The sequence below is a fragment of the Entelurus aequoreus genome, linkage group LG21 (assembly GCF_033978785.1).
Source record: "Entelurus aequoreus isolate RoL-2023_Sb linkage group LG21, RoL_Eaeq_v1.1, whole genome shotgun sequence".
In the NCBI taxonomy this organism is placed as follows: domain Eukaryota; kingdom Metazoa; phylum Chordata; class Actinopteri; order Syngnathiformes; family Syngnathidae; genus Entelurus; species Entelurus aequoreus.
This window is the reverse complement of record NC_084751.1, coordinates 34,614,702-34,626,736: the sequence shown is the minus strand read 5'-3', so window position 1 is coordinate 34,626,736 and position 12,035 is coordinate 34,614,702. Positions and strand designations below refer to the sequence as shown.

The 12,035-nt window shown below is 39.0% G+C and overlaps 1 protein-coding gene across 2 annotated transcripts in view; it reads left to right on the top strand.

The window, feature by feature from the left end:
• man1b1a (mannosidase, alpha, class 1B, member 1a) overlaps nucleotides 1–12,035 on the top strand; it is a 41,854-nt gene that overhangs the window by 14,400 nt on the left and 15,419 nt on the right. For both annotated transcript variants that reach the window (XM_062031558.1, XM_062031557.1), the window contains exons 5-9: nucleotides 1,315–1,448; nucleotides 1,559–1,677; nucleotides 4,689–4,883; nucleotides 5,259–5,407; nucleotides 5,544–5,732. In XM_062031558.1, coding sequence (XP_061887542.1) covers nucleotides 1,315–1,448; nucleotides 1,559–1,677; nucleotides 4,689–4,883; nucleotides 5,259–5,407; nucleotides 5,544–5,732 — 786 coding nt within the window. The remainder of the gene's footprint in view (nucleotides 1–1,314; nucleotides 1,449–1,558; nucleotides 1,678–4,688; nucleotides 4,884–5,258; nucleotides 5,408–5,543; nucleotides 5,733–12,035) is intronic.

Below are 12,035 nucleotides of genomic sequence, written 5' to 3'. Positions count from 1 at the left end.
AAACACTTCCCATCAAAAATATAAAGACCAACGGCACAGTTCCTGTCTTCACAATAAAAGTGCTGCTCCATCCTAACTACGTTAACAAAATAAGGATCTCAGAAAACTAGTGCACATAAGCTAGCAAGCTACGGAGTTTTAGCCTTCAATGTGTTTATTGTAAAGAGTATTAAAAGGAGTATGGAAGCTGGACAAATAAGAAGCTAAAATCCAACCACTTTAATGGAGAGAGAGGACTTTTTACCTCCACAATGTAAATTTTTAAGTTGTGAAACTTATCAGCAGTACTGTGAATCCTGTCTGTTTTCAATAAATTTAAGTAGCTCGCCTGCTAAAAAAAAGTTTGGGCTTACCTGCTGTAGAGTATTACATGCTGAAGGGGAAGCAAAGTTTAAATTTTTTTTTCCAAATTTATTGCATACTTGAGAAACAGATCGATCATGAATAGTGCTGTGGAACGTAACAGATAGCACCTGTTTGTTTTTTGTTTTGTTTTAATTAAACTTAAAAGAGCCTTATAAATTAGCTATAGCCTTTGTGTGTATCTGTGTGCACTCAATAAAAGCAAGTCTGATTTCAAATACATTTTACAATGGTGGGTGAGACGACCGCTAATAACGAACTTCAGAGCCAAGAGAAAAGCATTGTCCAATGACTGGAGACGTTTGGACAAAGTACTCAAACAAAGCCTGTCTAAATAGTCAATTATGGCCAAGGAAATTGCTGTTACCAATTTCTTTCTGACCCTGAAAGAGAAGCAGGTTCATTTATGGTAAAAAAAAAAGAATTGCCCTTACTTTAGAGGCCAAGTTTGGTTTTATATGGGTTTTAAATGAAAGCTTTAGTTCAAGAATAAAACCCAAGTATTTGTAATTTAAAACCTGCACTGTAGGTTTTACAATAATTGGAATTAAAGGGATCAGGGGTCTCAAACTAGTGGCTCATATTTTGTGGCTTTACTTCACTTTACTACACTTTTGTCATTGTGACCCACACACCAGGGGCAACAAATGGTTGAATATGTCATGGCTAACTTCATCAAAATATACATTTTTTACTATCAAGTTTACACTTATAATGGCTTAAGGAAGACTTGGGCAAAATTCATACTTGTGTGTCTATGTGCGTGTATATTTCCGTAGGACTAAAGCATGTTTTGAAATCAGGAATACAAATCGGACATTAAGCTGCATTATTTAAGATAAGATAGACGACAGACAAGTTGCGGCCAGCAAAGACTGCATCATGTGGAGGCCAAGCAGAATAGCTACCAGAATAAAGTCATTAAAACCATTTATGCTTTACACATTACAGAAAAAGTTATTTCCAAACAAGAGGGGTCCACCAAGCCTTCAGAAGAATAGGAATGTTTCAGACACGTTTGTCATGCCAAGACCAGAACAAGATGAAGAAAGGGACAATGGGCAGAAACAAGAAAAGGTGGTCAGGTATGTTTTTCTTTCCTTTAAATACTTTTTTCAGACACTTGTGTACTGCATTTCTCTGATAACAATTAAAATAGTTATATTTCTCACATTTATTTTTGTCATTCATTCAGCTGGCGAGGTGCAATAATTGAAGCGGTTCAGGTTACTGAGCCCCCACCCTCTGTTAATGAGAAGGACAATGCTGCCCACCTGGTACCAGACATTCCAGCTAATACTGCTCCAGGTACTGGTGAGTACTGAACGTCAATTTGGATTTCTTACCACAGCTTGCCGTAGCCAACAGTACCGTATTATTTGGACATAAGTTGCTTTGCTTAGTGTGTCTATTTAGGTCCATATTCATACAAAAGGAATTATACCGGATTATAAGGCGCATTAAAGGGGTCATATTATGATTCTTTTTTTTTCATATTTTGTGGGCGGTTTTATTTACATGGGTCTACTTCGACAGCGTCTTCTCCCCTTCATCTTTTTTGTACCAGTAGTTTTTAGAGTTTCAATAGCGTGTCTACTGACAGATAGAAGTTAGCACTGTAGGCTATTTTGTATTAGAAATTGCAACAGCGGAGGAAATAATGCCCCACAACAAGAGGATAGAGAAAAAGAAAGAGCTTATTGACTGCAGCGCGGACTATGCACATTTTTGAGACTTGTGCAAATCCCAAATACACATCATTGAAACAATGCGTAACGACATTAGCCGTAATGCGGTGACAATCCATCAAGCATCATAGTTCACCAAAGTTGTACTAAAACATTTTGACAGAGTTTTGAGCACAGTGTGTAATGTTCTATATTCTCAATAAAACATCAACATTTTGGGCTTGCTTGCTAGTGTCAACTTGCAGTCCACACGTATCTTTTATGCCTGAATGCCATCTACCGATCACACTTATTATACCTATCATTACACCATGTACCAAATAAAATTGCTTCGCGGTCGGCAAGCACAACCAGAATTAATCTGTACATTAGGTGCATCGCGTTACAAGATGCCCTGTCGATTTTATCTGTGCCTAATAGTTCGAAAAATACGGTACGACAGCAGCTAAGTAGCAGTAGGACACGTTGATTGTTTTGATATAAAACATTTTCTCCTTCTCATTTCTGTACTGATATTATACTTAGTATTGTTTTTACAACAGTTAACAAAAGGGTTCTCGGGTCACTACTTTTACATTAGAGACTCAACAGAAGCCTGTATGAGAACAAGGGCTCTGACTTGAACATAGTCGTTAAACAGTTACACATGTACCACAGGATGTACGTTCAGAATCGATTGCCTGTCAGTTACAGGGAATAAGTATGGATTTTTATGGAAATTATTCTAAATATGTACTTTATGTATTTCAACAACTGGACAATTATCCAAATTTTGATCTTGGTTTCAATTTTGGCTTCTCACGATCATTAAAAAAATTATATAATTTAAAAAAAAACTTCCTGAGCTTGTAACTGTGAAAGGTATGAGTGAGCATATGAGTGAAAAAGAGACAATTTCGATTAGAAGTTTGGGGTGTCACCATAGTTGCTAATTTTCTTTTGACACAGCGCTAGTATGTCTAATCAATAATCACTAAACTCAACAATAAAGTAAGGCCATATCACTTCAGCAATGACGTAACCGCGGCCAGAATCACCTAATTGGCCAATCAAGCGTAATCCACTGTTAAACGCAGAATATCACTGAAAAGGATATTCATGCTGTCTTTGTGAGGAAAAATAACATTTGTTAGGGAAGGTAATATGTCCGGGACCACTCATTCATCATTCATTAAAAGAACTTCTAGAGGGCCAATTGAAACACCGACTGAACTACAAAGATAAAGTTAGCGAGAACAATACATACACCCACAAAACATATATTCTGCTTGTGTTGTTGTTAACGACATCATTGATGTAAGATCAATGTACAAATAGGACAGGAGTCGCAACATGAAAGGCTCTAGTTTTTGTTTTTATTACTCAGCCTCAAGTTGTCTCGTTAAGCTGAGGACAACAGCACATTTCCATGACAATAACAGCGCTGTGCGCAAAATATAGTCTGATTGCGCTAACAAAATAAAGGTTTCAAAAAAGTCCCTTATGCAAAAATAATAATTAAATGTACTTATTGAAACTTTTGCAAAAATATTATGCTTTGATTTAAAATACTGGTCAAACTTGTCTAAAGATGTATTGCACCATTAAATGTGAGGATTTTTGCATTTGATAGCAAATATCTTATTAGATTTTAATTATGACACAGAAAAGCATAAACTCTATGGTGGTAAAATAAGTGAAAAAAGTAAAAAAATAAAAATAAAGATTTTTAAAAAATGTAAACGAAAAACTGAATGTTATTGTTATCTTATTCATCATATTGCTATTGTTATTTTATTTATTGTTATTATTTTACTTGTTTTTTCATTCTAATTTATATCAGGTTGTTCTTTTGAATTCAAAGTTGAGTTTTGGTGGTCCAATATATACTTGTGTTTTCAAGTTAATGAATAAGTGTTTTATTAATTGGGATTTCAATATAATTCAAAATAATCATGATTACGGTACTACCGTAATTTCCGGACTATAAGCCGCTACTTTTTCCCCTCGTTCTGGTCCCTGCGGCTTATACAAGGGTGCGGCTTATTTACGGCCTGTTCTTCTCCGACACCGACGAAGAGGATTTCGGTGGTTTTAGTACGCAGGAGGAAGACGATGACACAATGATTAAAGACTGACTTTTCATATACCGGTAGGCTGGTTATTTTGATAACGTACAGGCGAGCACTTTGTATTACTTTGCACCGTTGTATTATTTGTACTCTGCACGAATGCTGTTCGCCATGTCAAAGATGTGAAAGTTTGATTGAATGATTGAAAGATTTATTGTTAATAAATGGGACGCTTTGCGTTCCCAAACAGTCATCTCTGTCCCGACAATCCCCTCCGTGGTAGCAGGAACCCTTATATACTACGGTAATTACACATCAAAACCCTGCGGCTTATAGTCGGGTGCGGCTTATGTATGGAGCAATCTGTATTTTCCCCTAAATTTAGCAGGTGCGGCTTATAGTCAGGTGCGGTTTATAGTCCGGAAATTACGGTATTTTTGCCGTAATCATTCAGCACTAATCTGGACAGCATCTCTATCAGACACCATTGGACAAATAATGATGGCGCTGATACATAAAGCTGAAAATTAAACTATGACATTTGTTCTTTCCTCATTTCCAATATCCTGTGGTTTTGTGTTTGTAGCTTCAGCTGTAACTAACGTAGATAGACTGGAAGCTGTGCGGGATTCTTTCAGACATGCATGGAAGGGCTACAAGGACTACGCCTGGGGTCATGATGAACTTAAGCCTATCTCAAAGTCTTTTGGCGAATGGTTTGGGCTGGGCTTGACCCTCATCGATTCCTTGGACACTATGTGGATCATGGGTTTAAAAGAAGGTACAGTATGTCCGAGACCACCGGTGATTCCCAACCTTTATTGAGCCAACGCACACATTTCACATCAGGAAATTGTCATGGCACATCACCAAGTATGCAACACTTATCTCACAGGTGGATACACTAGTTAATTATGTACCTTTTGCCATTTAATGAAAGAGCATATTGTCCTGCATTCTTTACTGGCATTGATCAGTACCTCCAGAATTTTGCAATGTCACAATCACACCAATTATATTTCCATCCATCCATCCATTTTCTACCGCTTATTCCCTTCGGGGTCGCGGGGGGCGCTTGTATAATATAATTATATTATAGCAACGCTCCTGGTCTCTGGCTGTAGAGGTTGATAGTGTTTTGTGTTTATTGCCACAGAATTTGCAGAGGCAAGGCAATGGGTAGAGAAGGAGCTCTCCTTCAACCAAAATGTGGATGTAAATCTGTTTGAGACAACCATACGTGTCCTTGGGGGGCTGCTGAGCACATATCACCTATCTGGAGACCAGCTGTTCCTTGATAAAGCTGTAAGTCCTCGCACAACCAGCATCTAATTCATCTTTGTGGCACTAATGCTGGAGTTGCACATGTATGTTAAACAGTGATTTCTGATGCTGATGTTAGGTTTCATTCAACAATTCAGTTTTATGTTGACACTTACAGAAAGACCTCGGATCCAGGTTAATGCCTGCCTTCAAAACGCCCTCAAAGATCCCGTTCTCTGACGTCAACATCGGTAAAGGAACGGCCCACCCCCCTCGATGGACATCTGACAGCTCCATGGCTGAGGTCACAAGCATTCAGCTGGAATTTAGAGAGCTGAGCCGCCTCACACAGGAACCACTGTACAAGGTCAGAGGTCAAATGTGTTGTAGTGTGTATGTGATCAAATTAGGGATGGGCACCGTTCACATTTGAACCGATTAGGTATGGATTTCCGGTACCTGGAGAAAATAGTTTATGAACAGGTCGATAGTTACCTTGCCACTAATAAACTCATGTACAAATTCCAATCCGGCTTCAGAACTAACCACTCCACTGACACATGTCTTCTCTATCTGACCGACCACATCAAACATGAGGTGGACGCGGGCAAATACTGCGGCATGGTCATGCTGGACCTTCAGAAGGCCTTTGACACCGTTAACCACGCTATACTGTTGGATAAGCTCAGAGCAATCGGATTCAACAAAACCTCATGGAGCTGGATGCAGTCTTACTTGGAGGGGAGGGAGCAGGTGGTAGAGGTGAGCGGCACTGTGTCCCCCCCCCCTCTCGGTGAGCTGTGGAGTCCCCCAAGGCAGTATATTGGGACCTTTACTGTTCCTAATATACATAAATGACATGTCATCGGCATGCGACTGTGAATTGTTTTTGTTTGCGGATGACTCTGCACTGCTGGTATCCGGCAAGGACAAGTCACAGGTGGAGAAAATCCTCAGTGCTGAGCTGTGTAGAACTTGCACCTGGCTCGCTGACAACAAGCTATCCATACACTTGGGTAAAACAGAATCCATCCTGTTTGGGTCCCACATCAACCTTAAGAAAGTCGATGACTTCACCATAAAAGTGGGTGACATTGTTATCACCAGGAAAGATGAGGTCACCTACATAGGTTCCATTCTAGAGGCTAACCTTTCCTGTGATAAAATGGCAACCAAGGTAATCAGAAAGGTTAACCAACGAACGAGATTTCTCTACAGAATCTCTTCTCTGGTCAACAAAAGCACTTTGAGGATTCTGGCGGGAACTCTCGTTCAACCCTTTTTCGATTACGCATGCACCTCCAAAACCCTCAAATCTAAACTGCAAACATCTCAGAACAAGCTAGTCAGGTTACTTCTAGACCTCCACCCCAGATCCCACCTCACTCCTACCAACTTCTCTAAAGTGGGCTGGCTCGAGGTGGAGGACAGAGTTAAACAACTTGCACTGAGCATAGTCTATAAAATCCACTACACCACCCTGATACCGAAGTACATGTCAAACTACTTCCTTAAAGGCCTACTGAAACCCACTACTACCGACCACGCAGTCTGATAGTTTATATATCAATGATGAAATCTTAACATTATAACACATGCCAATACGGCCGGGTTAACTTATAAAGTGACATTTTAAATTTGCCGCTAAACTTCCGGTTCGAAACGCCTCTGAGGATGACGTATGCGTGTGACGTAGCCCGACGAACACGGGTATGCCTTCCACATTGAAGCCGATACGAAAAAGCTCTGTTTTCATTTCATAATTCCACAGTATTCTGGACATCTGTGTTCGTGAATCTGTTTCAATCATGTTCATTGCACTATGGAGAAGGAAGCCGAGCAAGCAAAGAAGAAAGTTGTCGGTGCGAAATGGACGTATTTTTCGAACGTAGTCAGCCACAACAGTACACAGCCGGCGCTTCTTTGTTTACATTCCCGAAAGATGCAGTCAAGATGGAAGAACTCGGATAACAGAGACTCTAACCAGGAGGACTTTTGATTTGGATACACAGACGCCTGTAGAGAACTGGGACAACACAGACTCTTACCAGGATTACTTTGATTTGGATGACAAAGACGCAGACGTGCTACTGTGAGTATGCAGCTTTGGCTTTTTTTTGCGTATGTACGTAACTTTTTTTAAATATATAAGCTTTATGAACCTTGGGTTAGGTGAACGGTCTTTTGGGCTGAGTGATTGTGTGTGTTGATCATGTGTTTGAATTGTATTGGCGTGTTCTATGGAGCTAGGAGCTAGCAGAGGAGCTAGGAGCTAGCATAACACGTACCGTACCGTACGTGCGCGTCACGTACGTAACTTTTAAAAAATATATAAGCTTTATGAACCTTGGGTTAGGTGAACGGTCTTTTGGGCTGAGTGATTGTGTGTGTTGATCGGGTGTTTGAATTGTATTGGCGTGTTCTATGGAGCTAGGAGCTAGCAGAGGAGCTAGGAGCTAGCATAACAAACACGCAGGTGTTATTATGCAGGATTAATTTGTGGCATATTAAATATAAGCCTGGTTGTGTTGTGGCTAATAGAGTATATATATGTCTTGTGTTTATTTACTGTTGTAGTCATTCCCAGCTGAATATCAGGTACCGTGAGTATGCAGCCTTGGCTGCTAAACATTCGATAACTTGACCGTATGTGCGCGTCACGTACGTAACTTTTTAAAAATATATAAGCTTTATGAACCTTGGGTTAGGTAAACGGTCTTTTGGGCTGAGTGATTGTGTGTGTTGATCAGGTGTTTGAATTGTATTGGCGTGTTCTATGGAGCTAGGAGCTAGCAGAGGAGCTAGGAGCTAGCATAACAAACACGCAGGTGTTTTTATGCAGGATTAATTTGTGGCATATTAAATATAAGCCTGGTTGTGTTGTGGCTAATAGAGTATATATATGTCTTGTGTTTATTTACTGTTGTAGTCATTCCCAGCTGAATATCAGGTCACCCCCGGCTCTCACAGCATCTTCCCTATCTGAATAGCTTCAACTCCCCACTAGTCCTTCACTTGCATTTTACTCATCCACAAATCTTTCATCCTCGCTCAAATTAATGGGGAAATTGTCGCTTTCTCGGTCCGAATCTCTCTCACTTCATGCGGCCATCATTGTAAACAATAGGGAACTTTGCGTATATGTTCAACTGACTACGTCACGCTACTTCCGGTAGGTGCAAGCCTTTTTTTTATCAGATACCAAAAGTTGCAATCTTTATCGTCGTTGTTCTATACTAAATCCTTTCAGCAAAAATATGGCAATATCGCGAAATGATCAAGTATGACACATAGAATAGATCTGCTATCCCCGTTTAAATAAAAAAAATTCATTTCAGTAGGCCTTTAACGTAAATGACCGCCATAACCACAACACCAGGGGATGCTCCACTAACCACGTTAAACCCAGATTCCGAACTAACAAAGGTCTTAACTCATTCTCTTTCTATGCCACATCAATGTGGAATGCGCTCCCAACAGGTATAAAAGAAAGGGCATCTCTATCCTCCTTCAAAACCGCACTAAAAGTTCACCTCCAGGCAGCTACAACCCTAAACTAACACCCTCCCCGGATTGCTAATAATCAAATGTAAACAATCAAATGCAGATACTTTTTATTATGCCTTCTCTCGCTCTCTCTCTCTCTCTCTCTCTCTCTCTCTCTCTCTATATGTCCACTACTTGCTGTCCATATCCTACCCCCCACCCCCTCCACACCCCTGATTGTAAATAATGTAAATAATTCAATGTGATTATCTTGTGTGATGACTGTATTATGATGATAGTATATATGATAGTATATATCTGTATCATGAATCAATTTAAGTGGACCCCGACTTAAACAAGTTGAACAACTTATTCGGGTGTTACCATTTAGTGGTCAATTGTACGGAATATGTACTTCACTGTGCAACCTACTAATAAAAGTCTCAATCAATCAATCAAAACCTGTACTCAACGCTACAAATGTTTGGTACTTCTGTGTGTGTTAATAAATATCAATTGTTTTTGATGATAAAACTTTTTTTTTTATTCAAACATTTGAAAATTAGCTGATTATAGTAAATGCTGCCATGTTGCTATAGCCTTTTCATTATAACATTTCTGAGTATAATTTGCAGGTATTAGTTGCAATTGCAAGTCCAAGACATTAAGATGGTGTGTTGGTAATTTCAGTCTTTGCTGTCTATTGCACCCTACAAAGTGTTAATACTATAAGTATTGTACTAATTATGCACCAGCTGTTTGATTTTAACTTGAATCTTAGTTGTAGTTTTCATTAACAAAGTAGAAGCTGTTGAAATTAAAAAGTTAAAATCGCCAATGCTAATCAGTAGGATGTCAATAGCAAAGCCAATGCGTATTAGCATCAACCTCGCGCATTTGTGGAAAAGTGGAGCCTTACTTAACTGACATTGGAGTGTTTTTTTAATCAATTTCTTAGTTGGCATTGAAAATTACAACATTACCTAGAGTTAATTTGGCTGAGTCTGCTCTCAGTGCTGCTGAAGTATTCGCCAAGTGTCGAAGTGCAAAGAGCCAGCTGAGTTGGCAGCTGGCAACGGGCGTAATGTCAAGCGCAACCCAGGTACAGAAACATGGCACTGTTGGCTTTTACGTGAATCGGTGCCCATTAGGACCGGCGGGATATGGTCAGTCTCGAAAAAGTACTGGATTCAGTACCTATTCCTAGATCTAATCCAAGTCTTTATTAGGGATGGGATTCGAAAACCGGTTCATGTTCAGAACCGGTTCCCAGTGTATCAGTTCCTTGGAATCGCTTGCCATTTTGTCAAGCAATTCTCCAACCAGTTCTCTCGGGTGGGGATGACGTCATAACGTAACGTGCATACACCAGTTGTAAAATGACACATATTGCCTTGCTTTAAAGACTGGGGAACCTTAGATGCACAACCTACTAATACCTACACTCTTCCACGAGTGGGGTCAAAGATGACCCCAATTAAATCAATGTGTTTTTTGCAATAAGTGGGTTGTTATTCTTCAAAATCTTTAAAACAAAGAGTTGTAATATTTTTATATTCCAGGTATACCTCATAAAACATGTTTGTGACATGAGCCCATTTGCATTTTTATGTATTTGTTCAATAGTATTAAGGAATTGCAGTTTTTATAACACTACCCATTCTTTCAGAAGTGGGATCAAAAATGACCACAAGCAGTTCCTATGGAATCTTTTATGAGCCTTTAATTATTAGCAACAATGACTGCCCCACTTACACATCTGATGTCATCTCTCACATCAGATGCAACTGTCTGACTTTCAATACTGTCCCACTTACACATCTGATGTCAATAGTCTCACCACCCAGAAAGGGTGGTAAGACCATGGGACGACAGAAAGCTAATGAGTTAGTTCAAAATACTGTAAAATATGTAACTTTTTTTTAATATTATGGCTAATTATAGATGTAAAAAACATGGCAAGTGTATTATGTTTAACCCATAGGTTTTGTGTTGTATCTTTCAATATTTGTGTGAGTCAAATGTGGAGTAAACTCTGAACGTTAGAAGCTAACATGGTACAACAACACCAACGGCTTCACTTCCATGAGCACAACAAGAAGCCGTCAACGGGGCAATACACCGTTACCTGAGGTGCAACCGGAGTTAAAAGTGTCAGTAGGAACTTTACATACCAGTATAAATTAGACACAATGCAATGTCGACAATCTGCAGGAACAGATGATCAAAGGTGTACAAAAAGATGTTGCAGATATCAAAAAACAGATTATCAAAGACAGCAAATAATATTGTAAGGATATAATGAAAATGTGTAAGTCATTCTCAGAATAAAATTGTATCTGTGTAAGCTAACTTCCGTTTTGCAATCACCTGTCATTAATCAAAACACCAACATGTGATTTTAAAATCATAATCATTTGACAGCTCTACTAAAAACATTTAGGCTTGATGCAAATAAACCTTTCCTCTGCTGATGGTGAACCTTGAAGGCATTCTTTGTGGAACCACCGCAAACAAACATTACACTGAATCTGAAAGACAAAGAATCTTAGCTTAAATTTTTTTTATTTCAATACACCGTACATTGTTGTTGATGCTAAACAGTAATAAAATAAAACAATAACCCTAGGTACATCAGGGTTCCATTTTAGGTCTAAAAAAACACTGAGTTGCTTGAGTTACCCAACTCACATATGAGTCATGTGGGCCACCAAAGTGACACTTGTCTGTCAGGTTTTCTATTGCAAATGAAGAAAACAGGATTGTTTAACTTGATAGTATTTACCAGGACTAACAGTTCTACTGGATTTTAGTGGAGTCTATGAAATACCAAAATATCTCCTACCAGTTTCCAGCAGACGGGTACAAGCAATGTCCAGCCTCTGTCTGTTTATCACAACTTTTGTGGCAGGAAAACTAATATTTTCCTTTTTCAGGAGACATTCTGCAAACTGAAAAATAGATTTTAACATAACCATAGCGCCGCCTCATAGTAATTTTAAACAATATGCTCATGTAGAGTTTCTAATCTGATGTAAACAAATTATTGCAGTGTTTTAAATGTCTCAAAAACATGCCATACTATTTACCATGGGTTAAAAAGGACAATATTGTTACAGAATGAGAATGAGGAAATGGCTCTGCAAAATCAACCTACTTTCAATGCAAATAGACCAAATGATGT